Below are 24,687 nucleotides of genomic sequence, written 5' to 3'. Positions count from 1 at the left end.
AGATTTGTCCCTCTACCGGACCATTGAAGTCAAGCATCTGAGTAGCATGGAAACGTTACCACTGGGAAGGCACTGTGAATATCTGCTCCCTTATTTTACAAATGAGAGACAAGGGGAGGAAATAGGACTTGTCTCGTCACAGGCCATACTCTAGGTCTGGTTCTCTCCGGAGCGGGATCATCACTGTGACGTGTCGCCTCACGTGGTTACGTGCTGCTGCCTGTCCTCCTACCCAGGGCCCTCTGAGGGAGCTCGCTGAGTCAGGAATGGCCCATGGCTGGTGCAGAGGGGTCAGGGAGGGAGCAGCGGGCCTGATGCTCACTCACCGAGTGCAGGAGCAGTCCCTGGGCTGGTACGTGTGTTCCCATCTCCAGTCTGGGCAAGGACAGATCCACCAGCACTGAGCACAGGAGCTGCCCCCACCCCCAGCAGGTACCCCTTACTCAGCCGCATGCACAGTCCTGTACGCGTATCGTCTCACAGAATCCCCGCAGCAGCCCTGTGCGAGACGGAAGGAGGTTCGTCTAGCTTCTAACTGCATCTCCATGGAATGGGTTGACTTTTTGGCATAGGCTCTGATAGAGAAAAGATCAGATGAACATCACATAAGCCTCGTTTTTCATTTCCTTTGACTGTCTTGAATGGCATATGGAAAAAACAAAGGTATACAGATAATGTAAAAAATGAACACTTACCACCCAGCTTTATCAAATCTTAATATCTTGCCATGTTTCCTTTAGGTACTTTTCAAGGTATGAAACATTATAGATAATGTTGAAGCCCCTGAGTCCCCCTGTGCAGTCCCATTTGCCTCCCAAAAAGAATCACCCCGACCCCGAATTGGGTCCTCACCTCCCAGGGATCTATACTATTACTCTCTCTCTAGGTGTCTGTAAACAGAATGTACCATTATTTTCATTATTTTGCATATTAACATTTATATATGGTACTCTATACTATCTGTGGTATAATATATGTATTGCTATACGACTTGTTTCACTCATTACATTTTGAGATTTACGTGTGTTGATCATTTTCCTCTAATGCGTTTATTAGACTCACTACACGGTACCCCACTACATAACTATGTCTCAGTGTAGCCATTGTCCTCCTGATGGTGACTTGTTTCCAGCGTTTGCTTCTATAGCAAAGTGCCACCACCTTGTGGACCACCAGCCAAGGGGAGGACTGGCTGACCGTAGGTGATAATTAATTGGCCCCTCTGCAGAGTGACTGGAGGGCTCCAAGATGCTTCTGCTGGACTCACGATATCCCCCTGACTCCTTAGCCTCTTCCCCAGAGTGCCCTCAAGAGTCCCTTAGGATAGGGACAGATTTCCCACTTTAAATTGGGGAAAAAACCCATAAAATCAAAACCTTCTAAATGGAGAGAATCACAAAATAAAGAGTCCCGAGGGTGTATAGTTATGACGTCCCTCCTCTTCTTACAAACAACGGGGAGCAGGGCCCTGAAGAATTGCAGATTATGACAGAGGACAGAAGTGGGGATGAACAGAGCACATTTCTAAGGCAGGCTGGTCTGTGGTAGGAACTAGTCGATGAGAAGAGAAAGCAGAAAACCGAAGAGGGACACACATGAGACTCTCCGCTTACCATCATCTCACTCGAACGCTTTGGGGGCCCCTGTGTTGCTGGCATATCAGGTGTCAGAACTGTTCCATATTTTCGGCTGGTGGGAGGTAAATGAGTAAAGCGATACACCGTGGGAGAAAGTAGCCTGCAGTTACTAGGAAGTGAGTGAGGCGAGCACCTCTTGTGCCCCCACCGGGACCCCAGCCACAGCCATCTCCTCAAGTCTGCCCCTCCCGATAGGTGATAAAGAATTGATACAAGAAGTCCTATTTGATGCCGTGGTGAGCGCTCCCATCGAAGCCTATTGGACCAGTCTCGCCCTCAACAAATCTGAGTAAGTGGTTGCACGTGTCCCCCTTTCATGGTCATTTCCCCACAAGCCGTCCGAAATATGGTTATGGTTTAAAGAACTAAACTGTTTTAGGAGCTTGGTGTTAAAGTGCTTTAATTTTCCCCAAAGCTCCAAACCACAAGAGCTCGAGTAGATTAGCGGCTCGGGCTTGGGTGGCAAGCTCCTGGGTTTGACATATAATTTGAGTTTTAGCATTACATGAAATTTGGTGTGCTGAGGTGGGGGGCACTTCCGAGGGAGCGGGAGGCAGAAGGAGCACTTAGCTTCTTGCCCTGCCATGGCTGCCTTTGTTCACAGTCTGGAGGGGACTTGGGATCTGGGCCAGGCTGGGTTGTAAGCAGGACGGGGAGGTGAGAGTTCCGTTTCATGAGGGTGTCAGGATATAACCCTGTGGTTTTATTTCTGAAGTGGAGGATGCAGGGAGAGGGGGCTGGGCAATGGTCGTTGTTGTCGAAGGCTTCAGCAGCTTATTAATATTATTAGTTTACTAACTTAAGTAGGTTATTAAAGATTAAAAATAGGAAGCAAAAACATTCCTTTCCCCTTATACCTGCACGCCATACATTATTTGGTTCTCTTTCCTTTTCTATTCTTTATTAGCTCCATTCCTTCCTTCACCTTCCCTTTTGTATATTCTTTTCTATCCTATCTATCATTCATTCCATTCTCATTTTCATTCATTCATTCATTCATTTACTCATCAGATACTGATTGCGTGTCTATTATGTGCCAGGCACTGGACTACCTAGTAGTGAAATGGAGCTAACTCAATCAAACATAGTTCTTGCCGTCATGGTATCTGTGGTGTGTATTGTGCCAGATTATTAAGAATTGTGATAACTACTGCAAAAGAAGTGTAAGGACATGTAGAGTGTGACAAGACCTAGAGTGGAGATAGAAGACAGAAGGTTTTTCTGGGCAGAAACTAGTTCAGGGGTTAGGGAGCTCTAAGGAAAATGGAACAGCATATGCAAAGGTCCTGAGGTACAATAGTATTTGACACATTTGAGGAATTTAAAGAAGGCCAAATATAGAAATATGAAATATAGAAGGTAGACTGGAAGATGTTGGGAGATGAGGCTGTAGAGGAGCCAGATGGCTCAGGCCCTTGGGAGTCAGGTGAGGGATTTTGGATTCTATACTATGAGTATTAGAAAGTCATTGAACGATTTTAAGAAGAACATTTTAAGATTTTAAGATGGATATGATCATATTTGCATTTTTAAAGAATATCCCTCTACTGCTGTGTGAAGAATAGAGTTTCATGGTGTAAGAACAATAATAAAGTCTCCTACAGCATCCCAAGGTATTTGCCACTTGGACCAAGGCAGTGGCACAGAGAGAAAAGATCCTCTTGTGGCATGCTTCAGAAGTGAGACCCCACCCCAGCCCCAGATTTGATGATGGGTCTGCTGAGCGAGGGGAGGACGGCTGAGCTGTCAAGGATCATTCTCAGGTTTATAACACAAATGCCTGTATAGACAGTGGTGTCATTTCCTAGGACAGGAGACAATGAAAGAAGACCAGGTTTGGGATGGCCAGGCATGTCCAGAGTTCTCTTCTAGATGTTTCGAGCTCAAGTCTCCCAAGTGGAGATGGAAGGTAGGCAGTTTGATCCAGGAGTCTGGAACCCCAAAGAGAGATTACCACTCTCATTATACTTGGGGATGTCCTTGGACTGCTTACCTACAGGGTTCTTACTCCCTGGGAAGGTTGGGGAAGAGTCAGAACCTGTCCTGCTATCGCATTGTCTGGTGGAAGATGTGGAAATGTTTCTTTTAAGGTCTCGTGAAACTCAAAATCCTGTGCAAAGATTGCTGATTCACTCCTAACACATGCTAAAGATTTCCAAAATGGTAGCTCGCTTTGTAGTCCACATCTGTAACTGATTGGGCAGCCTGGCTTTCCCATTTGGGTAGGCTGCAAGCAGAAACAAATGCATAGTGTTGGTTTTTATTCACCCCTTAAATACTTAAAGGTATTGGCCACTTTGACGACCATCAAAGATCAAGTAACCAAATTATCTTACATTGAAGATGACAACGATAGTGCTTTGAATCAAATTGCTACTAGCATTTAGGGAAGGGAAGCAAATTCAAGAAACAGTATTCTCTTCATATTTTTATTGTAGAAATGAAATTACGTATTTGTGGAGAAAGACCACTGGCTTTTTTGCGAAGAGATAGGCATTGTGAATATCCTGAACAAGCTCGAACAGAAAATTTGCCTTGAAAGATGAAAAAAATACCTGCAGTGAATTTTAAAATAAGTTTTCTTTGCTAAGGCCATTCTTAGGGGTCCTGTGCACGCTATTCTGCACGGCAATTTGAAGAAACCATTTTTTTTTTACTCATCTCTTTGGGGATGGCGGTAAGAATAGGGCCTATGCTCCGGTAGAAGATATAAGATGGTGACTTCAAATGGTGTAGAATTCAAGTCCCACACATCTGTAGGCTGTAGGACACTGCAGGCTTGATTCAGTGGCTCAGTTGCTGTTGTCACTAATGACGGATTCCACTAATAAGAATGGATTTGGTAGGTCAGTGCAAAAAGCTACCTCTAAGGATTTTCTTCCTCTCCTACACGTCGTTCCCATTCCAGTCTGCTCTTCTGAATTTGCACCCAGAACCCTGGGATAAGGTGTGTTTATTTAACATGGGGGTGCATTCTCTCATGGTGCTTTGGAGTTCTCAGAACTCAATGGAGTTCTTAGTTTTTCTTGCAAGAATTACCACGGACCTTTCGGAAGGGGTGAGTTTGCATTCTGGGTGCCTGCATGCGTGTGTGTGTGTGTGTGTGTGTGTGTGTTTCTATAATTTCTTTTAAAACTTCAGGTTTCAAAACTGCCATTTCATAAAACATTCCATGAGTCTTAAAATGCAAAAGCCATTATCTGCTTACTGTCTGAAAGCATCCCCCTGTTGTCTGCTGCTGTGTTTCAGGAATGCTGACAAGGGCGTGGAGGTTGCCTTCCTCGGCACTCGTACTGGCCTCTCGAGGATCAACCTGTTTGTCGGGGCTGAGCAGCTCACCAATCAGTAAGTAGGAAAGCTCCTCTGCTGGGGCCCCGGGAGCCCCTGAAATGGGAAATTCAAAGGGATGCTTGAGTTTCTTGATTCTACGACCGGTAGAAATGCAATTCAGGCCACCCCGGGCCTGCTGACATTGTTCCCCTCTGTTCTACCACGGGGGCCCCAGCATGTGTGTTCACCTGCCTGTTGGCCTTTCCACAACCCTTTGTTCTTCACGCTCGCTGGCTTCTGTCCACCGTCCTGGAGTCCTCTCCCGCTCTGGTGAGTCATTGCAGAATCTGGCGATGGCGCGGCTGCTGGGGGAGCAGCCAGAAGGAGGACGCCTGATGAATGGCTCCAGGGTGTTCAGCTGCTCCGCAGCTCTGCAGAGGGATTCCTGCCTGTCCAAGAGTCAGTGTTTCAAGTCTGTTGTTTATTTGTTTGTGTACGCTTTAATAAACCTCGGTGCCTCTGCGCTGAGCCTGAGGGCCTGCAGAGCCCCACACCCCGGGGTGGGCAGGCTGGTGGTGCTTGGGTTTGACAATGTTGCCTTGTGCTTCCAAAGAGACCCAGATGGACAGTGGGCAGGGCGTCCCCGAGTCCAGTACCCAGAGGCCCTTGAAACCACTGCTCGGCCTCTGTGTCTTCGTAGAGCAATAGGGTCTTACCGCTTCAAACTGGTGTTAGAGCAGATCTGGAGGGAGCCTGGGAAGTCTTTTCTGACCCTGTTAATGTTTCTCAGTTTGGGTTTTTTTTTTTTCTTTCTCTGAAGTAAGAGGCATTTTTAGGACAGGGATAAATCTAGTCTGAGATTCAGAAAGTTCACCAAGTATGTGTGGGAGGGTTCAGACGTTACCGTAGGACCTCACACACCCTGACCTGTGGATACCTAGGGGTGAATAACCAAGCCACAGGCTGGCCACCAGTCTGAAAGGGGGTGGCCCCATGGAGACCCAAGGAGGAGATACCCCTGTCCCAGCAAGCCCCGTTCAGCCGTGCTCTTGCCTCTTAGATGAGGCCCCGACTCCAACCATATGATATGAAACCAAGTCTGGTAAATGGGATATCAATAGATTTTTAGATCTTTTGTGACCTGGCTTTTAATTCCCACTCAAGGACTCTCTCTCAGCTTCTCAAATTTGTCATTTAGGAAGTTGGCTACAGTTGTGACTTGCTTTTTCGTAAGCCCTCTTCAGCCCTTTTCCTGCCCAATTGTTTTTTCAGAGGGCAAGTTCCTACAAAGACTGGAAGTGTCAAGATATATATCACCTTCTCCTTTTGGGACCTAGAGAGACAGAAGGAGACACAGAAATGACTTTCTCGTGCTCAAGAGAAAGGCTGTTGTTTGTCTTGAGATTAAAACGGACAAACCAGAAGAACAATCACAACAGCAAAACAGTGCCCCTTGTAGTGTGTCCTACAGGTCACACTCAGGACTGCTGGGGGAGCACCTGGCCCGGCCCACTGGTTTGCATCTGAGAAATGGCAGTGGTGATCTCCCTGGGTTCTTGTGAGGATCAAAAAACCTATGTATGTAAAACCATGTTGAGAAGCTAAAAATATCTGTAAATGTAAGTTAGCTCTGCTCCCTGTGACACTACTGTGACCCAGAGTGAGTAGTCATTGAATATCTGGATGGATGAGATGATTCTTCTGTTTTCAAGAAACTCATACCATTGATTCATTTGGAGGCATTTTGTGGCATATCATGGCTCTATATATTCATGTATATTCATGTAGAAACTCAATAGAATTGAGTTCTGTTGTCTTAGGGTCTTGTACCTACTGCGGTTAAGCAAATGGCACTTTTTTTTTTTTTTTAAAGATTCATTTGAGAGAGAGAGAGAGAGTGCCAGCTTGGGTGGGGAGCGCAATGGGAGAGAGAGAGAGAATCTCAAGCAGACTCCCCACTGAGCGAGGAGCCCACCCGCCGCTGGGTTTCATCTCACAACCCTGAGATCATGACCTGAGCCAAAATCAAGAGTTGGACACTTAACCAACTGTGCCACCCAAATGGCAAGTGGCATTTGTTAAGACCCATCTATTCAGATACACTCTTAGCCAGGGCTAGAAAGCTTTTTGATTTTCTGTGTTTTCAAAGAAGGCATACAAGGAAGAGTGCAGAGTGCTGGGGCGAGGACTCGAGAATATGTGTGAGCGTCAGCCTCCTACACGGCTATTCCATCTCCCATCGCCACCACCTGCTTTTGGAAGCACACTGATTCGAGTTCATGGCCTCTGTGCCTGCCAATGTCAGCTGTGAATCTGCACCTTCGGCCTGGCCTCCTGGAGCATGTGTGGCACACATGCAGGAACAGCAGTGTCAGCTTCTGCGGGGTGGTTCTGCTCCCCCCCAGGTCTGGGTCTAAGAACCAAAGAAGCTCCTGAGCTCTAAGAACCCCATGTATGTGTGGGAGCCATTTTCTGTTTACATACCGTGTTATAGAACTCTGATAGAATCGTGGTAAGCGTAACTTCATTCGTCCCGTCTTGTAGATGAGTATAAATGGGGCTCAGAGACTCAGTGACTGACCCGAGTAACTCACCCAAGGTCATCCAGCAGTGCCTAAAACCTAGCCCTGTCTCACCCAACACCACAGCAGCCCCTCGTATCCAGAAACAGGCTTTCATCTTCCCCCAGAAAGATCTGTCTTCCTGAAGAACATTCTCAGAGATGCTGTATGATCTGCTCTCTCTCGCTGCTTGCTTCTGAATCACCACTTGGTAGTTGTCAGGAACCCACAAGGTTTCCCCGGCAACCAGAGCCTCTGCTACTCACGCCCACGCCAGTGGAGACCAGGCAACGGAGGCTCCTGCTTGCGTGCCGGGGGCGAGCCCGGTCTGGTCCCGGGCAGCAGGTGCTGGGCACTCAGTGATGCAGTGTTCCGAGCCTATCACCTGCCCTCCTCAAATGTCCCCGTCGGTCTAAGCTATGATCCCACCTTCCAGGACTGGAAAAGGGCCCCCCGTAGCACCGTTAACTGCTGAATGAGGAGGGTGCCTCTCCCCCCGTGGTTATGTGCATCCCACCACTGAACAGAACCGTCACAAGTGAAAATGCGTGGGTGTGCCTGGCGCAGTGTGGGGGGCAGCTGTCCCTTCCACCTCCGCCTGGGCAGCAGAGTCTCCTTCACACACCTGTCCCAGTCAGGTTTATGAAGAATCTGCTGTCTAAAGAAAACAGAAAATGCAGAAGGTTACATTTCGGTATTTGTGAGCCCTTATTACCCCTGAATACATCAGTGCCAGGAGGAGCTTGTCCATGACCTCAAGCCTGGGACTCCGTACGCCTGCACTCTGAATAACTCAGAGGTCTGTGCGCCGCCCCGGTCCCGCTCATGACTCCACGGTTGGCCTTCTGGATGACAGCAGAGAGCCTTTACGTGGGATCGTGGCCACACGGACGAGGAAATGTGAAAGAATTGAGAAATACTGTTTAGAAAAGATAGAGCACACGGCTTTGAATACTTGAGGATCTTTCATCAGAATACGAGGTTTGACTTATCATGATCATGAAGCAACGATGAGGGCCTGACAAGTGCCAGGCCCTGGAAATGTCAAGAAAAATAAGGTCTCTGCCCTTAGAGAGGAATTAGGACATAGTAGTGTAAGTTAAAAGGTGGCGTATTTCCCTAAGAACTTTAAGGGTGGCCTTCAATGGTATGGGTTTCCTCTAGGAGTGAGCTTTGCATCTTATGAAGAGATCAAGGGATCACTGGTTGGCCACACCCTAAGACTACAGAATGCTTTCCCGAATTAGAAGCCCGTTCAAGTAGTTTCTAAGAACTACCTAATTGTGACTTGGCATATACATTCAATCATGCTATAACGATGTAGAGTATTTGAGCGTTTCTCTCCATCATCGGTGTGATCTAACTCCACACTGCAAACTGCTGGATAGAAATGGTGCCATCTCTGGTTCAATGAGTGACCTTTTCCCTGCATACACATTGTCCCCTGATTGCTCTCCCTTCCTGCAAGCCCTCTGCAGACCGTGGACTAGCCGGGCAGTTGCTTCCTCCCCTGCATCCTGCTGCATCAGCCAAGATGAGGCACTCGGGCGCTAGAGAGTAAACATGATTCTTTGGAGTTAAGTGAAGCCAGCAAACACTCATTGGGACTTCAGGAGGCGTAAGGCTCTGTGGCAGGAACCAGAACGGGAACAAAAGCTCCTTTCCTCATAGACCTCAGGAGGCTCGGGACGGGGACGTGACATAGTGCAGATGAGGCCGAGGAAGAAGGCTGGGTGACAGACCACAGCTGTGGGCCCCAGCGTGGGGCAGGGGCTGACTCATGTCTCTGTGCATTTGTGTGGTAGGTAGGATATGATTTTGAAAGGAAGAGATGGGGAAGAGAATGCATGTAGGCTTCGGGGTAGAGAGAAGCACTGTGGGCAGTGGGTGGGAGACTGGCGAGGGATTTACAGAGAGGGCCAGAGCTGTCATGTGGTCTGGAGAGTAGGTCAGGGAGGAAGGAAGGGAGCAAGGCTCTCTACATGGCCAACTGCTACCTCTGTTACACTTTCCCTAAGAAGAGTAAAAATCTACTTAATAAGTTGGTCTTCCCAAGGATATGTGATCATGTGTGAATTGTAAGGCAAGACAGAGCTTTCTGACTTCCTTTGTCTTCGGATATGATTTCTGGAGGCTTTGTTTGTTTGCTTGCTTTAGATGCTAAGATAATCGGTTCACGAGATGTACTAGGAAAAATCATTTCCCCCACTGGAAGTCTGACTGCCGGAGTTCTACAGGATACTTGAGTAATCTGGGGTGCACGGTGTTATACAGTTTTCTCTGCACTGGGAAAGGCAGGTTGGGGTTCTGGAAGCCAACACCATTTTTACCCAACGAAGGTGGGTGGCACTGATATCTGGCTTTTCCTTGCTGAGTGGTGCCAGGATCCTCCTCCTGTTCCCCCCTTCCTTCTCTTCCTCCTCCACATCCTCCCCTCCCTCCCCTCCTCTTTTCCTCCTCCTCCCCCTTCCCCTCCCTCTCTTCCAGTTTTATTGAGAAATAATTGGCATACACCACTGTAACATTTTCAGGTGTGCAGCATGATGGTTTGGGTTACATATACGGTGAGATGATTACCACAGTAGGTTGACTTAACGTCTCTCGTCTCATATAGATACAATAAAAAGAACAGGAGAAAAATCCTCCTTGTGATGAGAACTCTTAGGATTTAGTCTCTTCACGGCTTGACTGTGGGTCCTGCAGCCGTGTTAGCTGCCGCCCCGTGGGGCACATGACAGCCTTAGGACTGACCCGCCCTATCCCTGGAACCTTGTACCTTCTCACCACCTTCCTCCGAGCCCCCTTGCCCCCACTCCCTGCCTCTGGTGGCCACAAGTCTGATCTCTTTTTCTGAGTTTGGTGGTGTTTTTTTGTGTTTGTTTGTTTGATTTTGTTTCTTTGTGTTCAGCTTCCATATGTAAGTGAGATCATCCAGTATTGGTCTTTCTGTGTCTAATTATTTCACTTAATTCTTCCAATTTCCACCCATGTTGTTGAAAATGGTAGAACTTTCTCATTTTCATGGCTGAATAATATTTCATTGTACCAGCATTTCTCTTTCCGTCCGTCCATCTGTGGACACTTAGGCTGTTTCCCCATCTCGGCTGTTGTAAATAAGCTGCAATAGAGAGAAAATATCGTTTTGAGTTAGTACTCTCATTTCCTTTGCATATATACCCAGCAGTGGAATGGCTGGATCAGATGGTAGTCTTATTTTTAATTTTTTGAGGATCCGCCATACTGTTTTCCACAGTGGCTGCTCCAATTTCCATTCCCACCAACAGGGCTAGAGGGTTCCCTTTTCTCCACACCGTCGCCAGCACTTGCTGTCTCTTGTTTCTTTGATGGTAGCCATCCTAACAGGTGTGAGGTGACGTCTCACTGTGCTTTTGACGTGCATTTCCCTAGTGACTAGTGATGTGGAGCACTTTTTTATGTACCCGTTGGCCATTTCTATGTCTTTTTTGGAGAACTGTCTATTCAGATACATTGCTCATTTTTAAATTGGATTATTTGCAGGTTTTTGACATGTTCCTATTCCTTTCCATTTCAAGGGACTTCCTGAAAGCTGGAGACAAGGAGAACATTTTTAACGCAGACCATTTCCCTCTCTGGTACCGAAGAGCTGCTGAGCAGATTCCTGGGAGTTTCGTCTACTCCATCCCATTCAGCACAGGTGGGTGTCCTTGTTGGAGGTGGGAGTCTGTCTGTCTGGTCCTGCTGACCCAGGCATTGCATGCAGAGTGTAGGCAAGCCGTCTGAATGCTGAAGAGAGGCAAGTTCTGTCTTGAGAGCCAATGCTGAATATTGGCCAAGCAATGAACCATCGACCTGTTCCATAAGTATAATGGCCTCAAGTAAAATGAAGCTTTTGCTTAACCGAAGTGTGCAAGGAGCATTTCAGGAAGCAGGACTGGTATTTTTTACTGTGTGGAATTTGAACACAAACTTCTCAGTAGATTTTTTTTTAATGTTGTCATGGCCCCACTTAGAGAAAATTCAGGCAGGCATAATGTCTTTGCCAGAACTTTCAGTGAGTCACACTATTTTGGAGGCCCACAATACCCCTATCAGAAACTAAACGGATTCAAACCACATGCAGGAGTGAGGGCTAAGATATTGTGTAGCCTTGTGCTCTCCTGACGGAAGGTTACAGTGACCAAGGAAAACACATAGCCAGTGATATTTCTAGTCCTAAGATTTTATATTACAAAAATAATTCGTTACCTCCCTCCAACAAAGAACTGAACACCATCTTATTTCAACCAGGTTTAGAAGCAAAACAAACTGAAAACAGTTTTTAATTGCCCTTGGCTTTTTCTTGTCTCACATCGCTGATATTTTTTGGTGCCCATTTTATGTAAGACTAAGACTATGCATTGTAGCAACTTCAGAGGTGAGTAAGACCTAGTTCTATAAGCTTGGATTGCTTTGGACAGTGCGAACTATACTTATGCTTTATCTTAGAGCCTCTCAGCTTAGTCTTTTGCAAGCATTCCTTAATCAACCCTAATGGAGGTTCTCTAATGCTTGGTGTCAAAGGCCCCTCCCTGATTCTCAGCGTTGCTCATTTCCATGGATGGAGACATCTTCAGAAAGAGCGCTTTCAAAATTTGCAGAAGACATATTGACAAGAGTTGTCTAATAATTAGGTGAGTGGGCTCATTAGGAAGAGGGTCATTAATGAAGCCATTCAAGGAAAGGTCAAATATTATTGTAGAAATTCCCTGAGCAGGTGGAATTTTAGAGGAGATTATCACTTAGTTTCTTTTCAGGACTGAGATTCTTGGAGTCTACTCCTCTGTACCCTCACCCATACACATATGTGTTCTCATGTACGGATGTCCAGGTGACTAGAGGTCTCTATGTTTGTTTGTATAACACTTTATTGCCCAAAATATCAACTGAGAGACAATGATTCTCATCCTGCTGCAAACCTATCCATGTCTTCTTTTTATCATGCAATGTCGCGATACTTTCTCTTTCTCGATCTTCTAAGAAAAAAATAGAACTTGGCTTGCTAGATTAGGATTGGAAGCATCAAGTTATCCTTTTCTGACAGGATGAATCTTGCTCCAAGCCAGACAGGGAAAGGAGAGGCGGGAAGTAAGAGTTGTGAGCCATCGGCCCTTGTGTAGATTTGCTTTCTGACTCTTCACCATTTTCCCTACAAAGACTTATGTCTGAAAAAAAAACAGATTCTGGTTAATTGAGACTGTTGTAGAATTGGTTTTTGGCACGTGGGGTTTTCACCGAACTTTCAATGAAATCCTATAATGAAAAGGAATTTACCTTGTTCATGGTCAAGTTAAGGATGACTTAATATCTTAGGAGATTTCATTCTCCCTTTGGATTCGGCTAAGCTGTTAAACATCACCAAGTTCAAGTGCAGTGGTGGGGCTCTCCCTCATTTTTTCTACCGTGTGTTGATTACCTGTACACATTGGAAAAGAAACTGGTCTTTGTTACTGCTTAGACTTGAGCCAGGAGAAAATTCTCAATTGCTTCGGTCATAAATGTATTCAGATTCAGGTCTGCCTTCTCCCTGTTTCCCAATTCAACTGGATTCCATTCCTTGAACCCCTTCTATAAGTCAAGCACTGCACTAACAATTATTAACCTAGGGGGTTTGAAACTTCTGCTCAGTGTCTTTTAATTTATGGGTATTGGAATCCCTGTTAGTAATTGAGAATCTCTTAATAGTAGTGCCATATTGTTACCACATTAATTAGAGTTTGGAGGGAGGATTGCATTCTGAGTCTATCCCTGATTACGATGGTTTTGCGAAGAAAAACTGGGCTTGAAATTAGAATTTTATAAATCAGTGAAGTCATAACCAACAAATCACAGCTGTAATTCCCAACGTGTGAAACAATTTCAAAACCTTATCTCATGTAGCTCTCCATGGCTGTATTCAGAGAGGCAATGTAAATATGATCACTGACACAAGTAAGCGCTGTAATTAGTAACCACAAATCACAAAAAGAGGTGTTCCCTCCAATGGTGCTTAATAATCTTGATGTGAAGAGCCTGGACTCCCCCCAACCCAGTGTGGTGGTGAGAACTCAGTGCACTGATTCTTTCAACTGAAAGGACTATCTACACAGCACCTATGGCCTCGCAGAGTTGGCGTACTCTGGGTTCTGGGAACCAAGCACCAGCACCAGCTGCTGAATCGGTGACTATAGGCCAGTACGATTATTCTCTTAACCTGTGCGCATAACTCTCTGTATTTTTGTTGTGATGGTTTCTCTTCTTTCAGGAATAGTCAACAAAAGCAACGTGGTGACAGCGAGTACCTCCATCCAGCTCCTGGATGAACGGAAATCTCCTGTGGTGGCAGGTAAAGGATGGGTTTTAATCAGTTAATATAAATAAGCATGGCATCCATTCATCTGGCCAATCAGCTACTTCTCTGCGGCGTGTTTGTGCTTCACAAAGTAAGTTTTGAAAGGAAACAAAAATTAAAAATTACTTCTTCCGTAGCTTAGTGTCATCTTCGCCAATTAAAGATTCTGACAGCTGGTTATGTTGGACGTAACAACAGAAATCTTTCCCAGTACTCTTCTTCTTAAACCCTGAGCCAGTAAGAAACTGTCGGTACATGCAGAGGAGAATTTCTTGAACGTAGGCAGCATGCTCATTTAAAGTAAGCTCCAGATCTCCTGCCGCTGCATCATTGGGATAACAGTGGGCATTCTAGGAAAGCGTGGGTTTGTTTTGGGCGCACACGAGCTGAAATGTGCCTTCTGTGGACAGCCTGAGATTTTCCACCCCTCTTATCCTGCTGAGGAATTAGAGTTAGATGTATCTGCAGGTGCCAGATTTGGGACCAGGAGAAAGCCAAAACATTTCACGATGGGGAGTCTTGAACTGTCCAAGAAATCCTGTCTCTGGCTTTTGCCATCTCTCTCAGTCTCAAGGGTGGCGGTAGAGATCTGTGGGAGCGGGGGGCCTTTCATTGCTGGTATTTGGCCTAAAGGGTCTGAAACTGCCACAAGTGTTCCTTGGGGGACAGCTGCTGACAAAAATGGAGTCTATAAGTCTGTCTGGCACATCATGTATTTCTGATATTGTTGGAGCCATTGGTTGATGGATGGGCAAGACCCTGCAAGCACCATCCTGATATTGGTTAGATTTACCGAAGGGAGTTGTTCTGGTTCCAGGCAGCTCCCTCGATAAGTTGTACGGTAGGTGGACTTTGAACATCAACTATTGTGTCTTTGCACATTGTGAATATTTGTGGGAAGGAATGGAAATGGAGCAGACGTGTTTGAAGTGGTTGTTCTCCGGCTGGGAAACACTGGTCTCCTTTCCCCACTTAATTTCTGACTCAGCCTATACACCATAATCGTATTAGCAGGGATTGAAAGATCTGGGGACCATTGCCCTGGCTATTCTTGGCTTGTTGGTTATGGCAAGGAACACCGTCTTATGTTTCTGAGCTGCAGATCCCCTTGAACTAGGCAGACCTTAACTAATCAGCCAGGAGATAAGGACTCTGAGGATTCATGGCAGCTGTCTACAAATTTTGTCACCTAGCATCTCATGTTCCTTGAAGAAAGTAGGAGATGGGACCATTTAACTCAGTAGGGCTTACTTTTGCTCAAAGGAGGTCAGCCTTGCTTACCCCTAGCGTTACCCTGCCAGCTAGTTCTGCAGGCATGTTATCTCCTTGGAGTGGGGCCACTCCAGCAGCAGCTGTCAAAGACATGGTCTGACCAAAGCAACTGTCCATCTGTTTGGAATTTTCTGAAAACCATTTTCCTTAGGTTTCTCATTCGGTCATCACGAAGGCTGTTCTGTGTTGGCCGTAAGATCACTGTGCCCGTCCCAGCCACCCCCGTCCAAGCTTGCAAACCAAGCTGAAATGTTTCCAAATGCCTATTATTTCGTAAATGTCTGTTGAGCTGAGTATGGGTGAAATGTGGACTCAGCCTGGGTACCGTGTATCCAGTGTGGAGGAGAACGTGAGTTTTGCAAATGGTTTGCTGATCTATACTGGTCTGCTGTGGAGTGACACGGCTGGCCAGAGACCACAGGCAGGTCATGAGACATGGTTTGGCCAACCGTGAGTGGGTGGAAGAGACCTCCTCCTGTTTACTGCTGCTTAGTGTGGATCAACTGGTCCCCATCTTCAGAAGATAATTACAGAGCAAGGCAAAGAAGCAAGGTTATATGAGGAACTGTATTTAGTACTTACCTTTTAAAACTCGTGGTTATTAACCTTCTTTTGAAGAGTGTGTTTGGTAGATGTAAGTGAAACAGATTTGATCAGTCTGCTCTTGAAGGCCGCCAGGGATGAGGCACCATGAAGGCAGTGACCTCGAGAGGACCCTTGCGTCTCCAAAAGCAGAGCGGCCTCTCCAGCTCTCCCCACAAATTGCATTGACTCTGACTCACCCATCATGTCACTGTGTGATTGGGTTCGGTAACTTTCTTCTGTGTATTTTCCTCAACTTAAGTAGACATTGTTGACTACTCTAAAATAAAAAAGGTCATTTTAATTGGGGAAGAAGCCTTGTTTTGGCACATGAAAATGAATATGTGAGCAGGCCTGTCCCCCACCAGGGTGCCTCCAACAGCAGATGGAACACAGCCAACTGGCAGTAATTTGGGGTTTCAATGAAATCCTTGTGTTAAATTGAAATGTCTCTGGAAGGAAAGGTGTACAACTTTGCAAATAACGATCAAGGATGACTTTGAAAGGCTGCACCGCTCTCAGGCCTGATCTGGTGTTCTCACGTTCATTGGCTTTGTGTGTCTGTTTGGGAAAGAAAGAGTTTCTTGCTTTGTTTTGTTTTGTTTTTGCTTTATTCTCTCTTTTTTTTCTTTCGTTCTTTTTTTTTTTTTCTTGTTGTCTTTTTTAAACAAAAACATTTAGATACTCATCTGTCAATGACATCTTTGAAGAAAGGGCAGTCAAACTGGGCAGGATTCCATTTGTGCGTCAGCCTTGGTGCATAAATGGGTCCCATCCATCTTCTTGGCCTATGACATTGCTTACAGTCCTTCTCTTGAGGGACCTGCCAACTTTCCAGCTGCCACTAGTGTGCTGAATTTTCTTAATTGCTTTCCCACTGCAAAGGAAGAAGTGGTAGGACTTTCTCTTTGGCCTACCAAGTCTTTCCAGAGCCCTGGAGCCTTCTGTGCATGTCAGGCCCCTCATCCATTTTTCTGTTGTTGTTAGGAGCACAAATCTCGGACTGTAAAGTCCACCTAGGTTTGGCACTCCCCCTGTCGCTAGCCAAATGTGTGGTCTTGGGTCTCTGAAGGTCTATGTAAAGTAAGATTGGGATCATTACCTCCCTCACCTTACTCTGGCTTGATTTGGGGATAAAATGAGAAACGAAATGAAATACTGGAATATGAAGAAGTATAAATATATCCGTTTTGATCTTCAAGTAGGCAGCATGTTCATTCACTCATTTATTCACTATTTCCTGCCCCCCTTCTTTTACCAGGCACTCTAAATATACTCCAGTAACAACCAGGCTCCACAATGACATTCCCTCCTTCCCCTACACACCTGTAAAATAGAAGTTATTTTTAAAGCCACGTCCACACAGAGCAGGTGAATAGAAAAGCTGGACAATTATCTAGAAGGTCTCGAAGGTCAAAGACTTTGTTCTTTTCCTCTCCTGTTGCTCAGAACAGAGCCCTGTAGAGTACCTGGGACATAGTGGAGTGATCCTCAATGAGAATTCTAGAAAATGAATTGAACTTATAAAAACCTGTTTTGCCCTCGCTTAGTTATTATTGACTTGAGTTCCATAAATTACGTGGATCGTGGTGTTAATTCTCTACTCTGCTCTTAATGGGGAGACTGGGCCCTATTGACCATAGTCACGGACGCTGCTTCTCCCATGCAAGGATGGAAATGACATGGAGAGAAAAGAAATGCACAGAGGGAAGAACTGAATCACCAGGGAAGGTGGAACTGTGCAGGGAACTTCTCCACCTACTTGGATGGTTTGTCCTATCCCCCTGTTCTCCTTCTGGACTCGCTCCGTCAAATACACAATACAGCATCTCAGTTTTCTCTAAAGAAGTTCAGATTTTGAGATTTTTAAAATAACAGATAATAAATTCTGATATTTTATTGCATTTGCCTTACAATGTAAATTTTAGCATATCAAAATCTAGAACCTCTTCTACAAGTGTTCCAGTTTGACTTCTTAAATAAGATTTAAAATCTCTCCAAAGGCAAGGACGGTCCCAATTCTCTTTGTATTCCCAGGGCTAAGCACAAAGGTTGACATGCGGTAAATTTGTCAAAAATAGTGGCAGAATAAATAACTCAGGGAAGATAGGCTTCATTTTCCCCTGTCGTATGTAGGTACATCAGTGCAAATTGTATCGTCCAGACAAAGGGAACACAGTGTTTGACGAAAACTCCAAGAGGTGCGGTCAGCAGCTACAACTCCAATCCACGCTCTAGTAATCTGATACAGGCCACTATGGATATTTTAAGGAATAGAAAAGCCGGTTAGTGCCCCCTCCTAATGGCAGCTGTGCCAGCCCAGTAGTTATCTCTACGTCAGTAAATGTCTTTTCTGAGGTCTGAGCATTGAAGTGATGCTTAGAATAGCTAATCTGATCAATAGCAGGGGGGAAAAAAAAGCAGGTAAGAGACCATAGAGGCATTGTTTTCCTACAGAAACAGTTTTTTTGCGGTGTGACTTACATACTAAAAATTCACCTATGTAAAGCCTAAGATTCAATTATTTTTAGTACATTGGGGGGAGCTCTGATCTGCCAGTCTGTTTCTTTGCAAGAAACACGTTAAAAAACAAAACAAAACACTTTATTTTTTTTTTAAAGATTTTATTTATTTATTTGACAGAGATAGAGACAGCCAGCGAGAGAGGGAACACAAGCAGGGGGAGTGGGAGAGGAAGAAGCAGGCTCATAGGGGAGGAGCCTGATGCGGGGCTCAATCCCAGAATGCCGGGATCACGCCCTGAGCCGAAGGCAGATGCTTAACCGCTGTGCCACCCAGGCGCCCCAAAACAAAACACTTTAAATCCATTCATTGGGCGGAATTTGAAAATGGGGTGATGTGGTCTCATTTGCATAATTCTAGGCAGTACAATGAATGAGAATGATTGATGTTAGGACAGAAGATCTCATTTTAACCAGCTGCTTAGGAATGAGATAAACATTGTGGGCCACTAGCCATTGTCAGGTACGTGATATTTAAATTGAGTGTACTGTTTAATAGGAACTCTTCATTGGAAATGGGTGAATAATGGTTGGCAAGATGTTATAGGCAAATAATCAGGTTAATAATATTCACATATGTGGGGTATATGAGTTAACTACTATGCCAGGAATTACGTGTCCGGTCTGCGTCACTAAACTTCTAGTTTGCCAGGTCTGAGCAAAAGGAGTGTTTCGTCTTCGCAGAAATGAATACTTACCCATTAGATCTCAATCAGGGGCAATCCCCTCCCACCCAGGGGACATTCGATAGCACGTAGAAACATTTTTGTCCCAACCGGCCAAGAGGGGGATGCTACTGGCATCTAGTGGATAGAGGTCAGGGATGCTGTGGAACATTCTATAAGACACAGGACAGCCCCTGACAATGGTAAAGAATTACCTGGCCCCAAATGTTAGTAGGGGAGAGCTTGAGAAATGACAGGCAAACTTCAATTTGTAGCTCTTTCAAATTCAAATTCAAATTCAAAATGTTTTCCCTTATAGGCTCATTTATAAAAAGATCTTTACCATTTCTTCATTTTGTAAGTAGGTTATTCAATGAATGTGTATCTAGCACGTACTGTGGACATAGTGCTGGGGGTAGAGCTGGGAACAAGCACCCTCGAGGTCCATGGGAGCGTCTGGGGGGATTGTTGGTTGATACAATAAGAGGGCACTGTTGGCATGCCGTCGTCCCTGGAGGCTGGGGTGACAGCCTCCCAGTGAAGAATCCTTCCACCCAAATGCCACAGCACTCCCTGAAAACACTGAGTAAGACCAAGATGCTGCCCACGGCGAGTTCTGTTCGTGTGGGAGATACAGACAACAGACACGTATTGCATGAATGGGAGAAAAGGTGGGAGGAGGGAGAGAGGGAGGGCCCCAGAGTAGTAAATGCTCTATAGATAATAGACTGGGATTGGGCACCTGGTGGCTCAGTGGGTAAAGCTTCTGTCTTCCGCTCAGGTCATGATCCCAGGGTCCTGGGATCGAGTCCCGCATCAGTCTCCCTGCTCAGTGGGGAGTTTGCCTTTCCCTCTCCCTCTGCCCCTCCCCACTGCTTGTGCTCTCACTCTCTCTCAAACGAATAAATTTTAAGAACCTTAAAAAGAAAAGAAAAGAAGAGAAAACAGGCCAGGATGAAGACATGAGGTGATGTTGGCAGTGGCAGAGGCAGGGACGCGTGCTCATCTCCACACACGTATGTTTGGCTGTGCCGCGGGGGCCTTGCTTCTCCAGACTGGGGAGTGGGGCAGGTCTGGGAAGGCCTGACAGGAGCAGAGTTCTAAATGGTGAGATGCAGCCATCATGCCAAGATCTGCGGGAAGGGCATTCCAGGCAGACCGAACGAGCTTCTCCAAGAATCTTGAATGAGATCCCTCATACATGTCGTAGCCACGTTCCAGGTGGGTACTCGGAGACGCAGACCAGGATCTCAGGTTTCAGGGGTATTTAGTAGGATCTTCAAGCAGGGCTGACAGGCAGGTGGGCAGATGACCCAGGGAGAGGTAGGGCACCCAAGGCAGGTCTTCGTTCTAAATGTCAGCTATGAGGTAAGGCTTTTTATGTGTTTGGCATTTGGTTTTCTCTTCTTCTTTTTTTTAAGCTGACAAATAGGAGCAAGGCAGGGGCAAAAGGAGGACTAAGCCAGGATGACTGACAACAGCAAACATCATAGAAATGGGTTAATGGTGGAGCTGCCAATTATGCTGCACTTCCAGTCGCCACATAGAACAGCTGCTCTGCATACCACCGTAGGCTGGGATGGGGGCATGGTAAGGAGTCCTGTTCCAGGAATAAAAATAGCCCAGCATTTTGAGAAACTGGATCCTGTGTGCTAACTCCCCAGGACACTCACTGCCAAGAGTCACTGTCCTTTTATAAAGCTTATCAAAAGCTCCAGCATGTCCTCCACCCAAAAATCGGTGGCAGAATTTTCAGGTAACGGGCCCTCACGCCTGGCTTGTGCGTTCTGAATCGGCAAGTTGAGACCCCTCTTTTCAAGGTCATGCTGTGATTTGGGCATTAAAGCCAATGTGAACCAAGGGTTTGGTGGTGAGCCCAGGGCCCTTTTGCCTTTCTTGTAAAACGAGGGTAGTCGGTGCTTCAGTCGGATTTCTAAAACAGCCTCGTTTTTAAAAAGGGAGATTCGTTTCATCATCACAGAAAAGGAAAGGAGTTTACCAGTAATGGAGAATGACTTACACCCAGGTTCTGTCTGGCTTTAGGGGACCCCTCTTGTTCCTGTCGAGAGAAATAAACTCATTTATAAATATAGATCCAGTGCTCGGCAAATGCTAACGGTGACTGCTCGATCCTGAGTAGCCGCTAAATTATCATTGCTATTGCTTCTGTTGTTAGAACGACAACGGTTAGAACGACTCACTCTCCAGTGCTTATTGTCACGTGCTGTTCCCTGTGAACACTTGCATAAGAGATGCCATTACGGTGTCTTGATATGTTTCACAAAACTTTGAAATGCACACGCTCAGGCGCCTACGCCCTAGAACAGAGGCTGGCCCATTATGGCCCATGGGACCGAATCTGGGCTGCAGCCAATTTTGTTTTGTTGTCTTACAGTTTTATTGAGATATATTTCACATACTATAAAATTCACCCATGCAAACTGTACAGTTTATTGGACTTTAGTGTATTCACAGAGTTGTGCAACCATCACCACAATCTAATTTTAAATTAGAACAATTTCTGGGCGCCTGGGTGGCTCAGTTGGTTAAGTGTCTGACTCTTGGTTTCAGCTCAGGTCATGATCTCACCGTCGGGAGATGGAGCCCCATGTTGGACTTCACACTCAGTGCAGAGTCTGCTTCAGATTCTCTCTCCCTTTCCCTCTGCTTCTCCCCCTCTTGTGCTCTCTCAAATAAATAAATAAATAAATAAATGATTTTAGAATGATTTCAGCATCCCAGAAAGAATCCCTTGTACACACACACTCTCGTTCTTGGTATCCTATTCCCTACCCCAGCCATCGGGTACCACAAACTCACTCCTTGTCTCTATGGATTTGCCTATTCTGGACATTGCAGATAAATGGAAACACACAGGATATGGCCTTGTGTGATCAGCTTCTTTACTTAGCTAAATGTTTTCAAGGTCAACCCACATTGTAGTGTAGGTCAATACTTTGTTTCTTTTTTTTTTTTTTAAGATTTTATTTATTTATTCGACAGAGATAGAGACAGCCAGCGAGAGAAGGAACACAAGCAGGGGGAGTGGGAGAGGAAGAAGCAGGCTACCAGCCAAGGAGCCCGATGTGGGGCTCGATCCCGTAACGCCGGGATCACGCCCTGAGCCGAAGGCAGACGCTTAGCCGCTGTGCCACCCAGGCGCCCCAATACTTTGTTTCTTTACTGCCAAATGATATTCTATTGTTTGTACATACACTGTCTTGTTTATCCATTCATCGGTTGATGGATATTTGGGTTCCCATTTTTTAGCTATTATTAACAATGTTGATATGAGCATTCCTATACAAGTTTTTGTGTTGTTATAGATTTCCATTTCTCTTGGGTAGGAGACACCTAAGAGTGGAATTTTGGTGTCATATGGTCCCTCTATGTTTGATATTTTGAAAACCTATCAAGCCGTCTTCCAAAGTGGCTGCATTTCACATTTTACAGTCCCATCAGCAATGTGTGAGGGTTCCAATTTTTCCACATCTTTATCAACACTTGCTATTATCTGTCTTCTCTCTTTTAGCCATCCTAGTGGGTGCGAAGTGATTTGCATTTCCCTAGTAACTAATTACGTTGAGCCTCTTTTCCTGTGCTACTTGCATTTATTCATTGGAGGAATGTCTTTTCAGATCCATTACCCATATTTCAATTATATTATGTATCTTTTTATTGTTGAGATAGGAGTTCTTTACATATTCTGGATATAAGTACTTTGATATCTACCAGCTGTTTTTGTAAACAACATTTTTTTTGAAATACATATTGAAGTACATATTGCTTATATACTCCTTCCTGTTAAAATGGCAGAGCTCAGTAGTTGGATACAGACCATATGCACTACAAAGCCGAGAATATTTACTACCTGACCCTTTATGGAAAAATGTTGCCATTCCTGCTTTAGGTGAAAATATGTCACAATCTATTTAAAAAAAAAAAAAAACATAAAACACTAATTTGTTCACTCACTTATTTCACCATCTTTTTATCTTATCAAATGGAAGTGGATATTTAAATAAAATCAGAAGCTATTAAGTAAATATTGAAGACAGAGCTTCATGTATCGGAAGGTGCCTATCTGTTGTGCCTAGTGTTTTTGTATATGTGGTTACACAGAAATCCCAATCAAAGATCCTAAGCTTTCTAAAAATATATGCTCTTGTTGTCAGTCAAGACCGTGATTTACTTAATCTTCACTAGTTTATAAACGTCTGAACAGTGTAATCAGCATAATACTTGGTAGAGCATTGGAAATGCCCTCACATGCTTTGGTGGAAAACAGTTTATGGGTTGGTTTTTTTTTTTTTCCCCAACATGGCTCATGAGAGATTTGGGGATTTATTTAGCTGCCTTTATCCAGGCAAATCTCCTAGTGACCTTGTTGGGATCTTGATCTTATTTAAGACTAGAATATATGTGACTCATGCTAAGTGAAGTGCCCACAGAGGATAAATGAGCTGACATGAATCTCCCCTCCCTGGAAGAGAGGGATAGGCATCAACAGAGCCCGCAGCAGGAGCGTAAGTGCTCTGACAGTCAGTCTGAGGACTCTCCTACTCATGGAAAGTGCTTTGGCCAGGTGGTGGTGGGAAAGGGACAGTGCTGATCAAAGGCTTGGAATTGTCATGGCCTCCCAAAGTCTGTGCCCACCACGAGCTCCTGGGTTCTATTCTGGATGAAAAGTTCTGCATGAGACCAGGATCGGCATCTAATTGTTATTCCTACTTCGAGACCAAATTATCTGTGAACAGGCTGAGGCAGATGGGGGTATACAATTGTCTTTAAACAAAAAACAAACAAAAAACAAAAAAAAATTGGAATTAATCCACAGTTTGTGGTCATTTTCTATGCTTTTTCTTCACTAACCTATTCCTACCGACTTCCAGATTTGTGCTGGTTTAGTCAGGTTTTTAAGCCAAAATTATTTTTGTTATTGAATTATTTTGTGTCATGCATTTCTTGCTCCATTATGCTGTATGATCTTCCCACATCCCCCCTCCCTCATTCTCTCCAGAACCCACCCCAGACAGGTTTCATCCACAGTGAAGTGCTTCTCCTCAAGGTTACCTATAACTTCCACATTATGGAATCCAAACAGCAAACATTTATTATCTCACAGTTTCTGTGAGTCAGGTGTGTGGGTGAAGTTTAGCTGGGTCCTCAGGTTTGGGGTCTCTTACAAAGGCTACAATCCAAGTTCTGTCTCATGGTCTCTCATGCGGCTGTAGTGAAAATGTCGTTGGGGCTGTGGTCTCATCTGAAGGCTCAACAGAGTAAATGCTTCCACATTCACTCCTGAGAAGCTTAGGAGTGTTCAGTCCTCTCTGGTTGTTGGTCAGCGACCTCCCTTGCCATATGCCTCTCTCCACAGGTCAACTCACAATGTGTTAGTGACTTTCCTCAGAACAAACAAGAGAGGGTGAGCAAGACGGGAGCCAGAGTTTGTTGTTGTTGTTGTTGTTGTTGTTGTTGTTGTTGTTGTTGTTGTTTGGTTACTTAGTCTTGGAAGAGATACTCTAGGCCATGTACCATATATTCTGTTTGCTAGGAACAAGTAACTGGTTTCTGCCCACACCCAAAGACAGGCAGTTGAACAAGGGCATGAGTACCATTAAGAGTCATCTTAAAAGCTGCCACAACCCACAGGGTCCTGCATGATTTGACCCCTAGTTACTCTCTAACCTCAGCTCCTTCTATTTCCACCTTTACTCACTCAGCCACATTTCCCTTATTTTGTTCTTCAAGCACATTAAACTTGCTCCTATGTCAGGGCCTTTCCACCTGCTGTACCTTCTCTCTGGAACAGTTTTCCTCTAGATATCT

At 45.2% G+C, this 24,687-nt stretch overlaps 1 protein-coding gene across 3 annotated transcripts in view; it reads left to right on the top strand.

The window, feature by feature from the left end:
- The window catches only part of CACNA2D3 (calcium voltage-gated channel auxiliary subunit alpha2delta 3), an 834,102-nt gene that overhangs the window by 668,313 nt on the left and 141,102 nt on the right, over positions 1-24,687 (top strand). For all 3 annotated transcript variants that reach the window (XM_087866960.1, XM_087866961.1, XM_087866959.1), the window contains 4 exons: positions 1,833-1,926; positions 4,887-4,982; positions 11,023-11,144; positions 13,731-13,811. In XM_087866960.1, the coding sequence (XP_087723086.1) occupies positions 1,833-1,926; positions 4,887-4,982; positions 11,023-11,144; positions 13,731-13,811 (393 nt within the window). The remainder of the gene's footprint in view (positions 1-1,832; positions 1,927-4,886; positions 4,983-11,022; positions 11,145-13,730; positions 13,812-24,687) is intronic.

This window comes from Ursus americanus, chromosome 14, assembly GCF_024610735.1.
Source record: "Ursus americanus isolate L20-20 chromosome 14, mUrsAme1.1.p, whole genome shotgun sequence".
Lineage (NCBI taxonomy): Eukaryota > Metazoa > Chordata > Mammalia > Carnivora > Ursidae > Ursus > Ursus americanus.
Note: the sequence above shows the minus strand (reverse complement) of the source record. Positions and strands in the feature narration are given on the sequence as shown.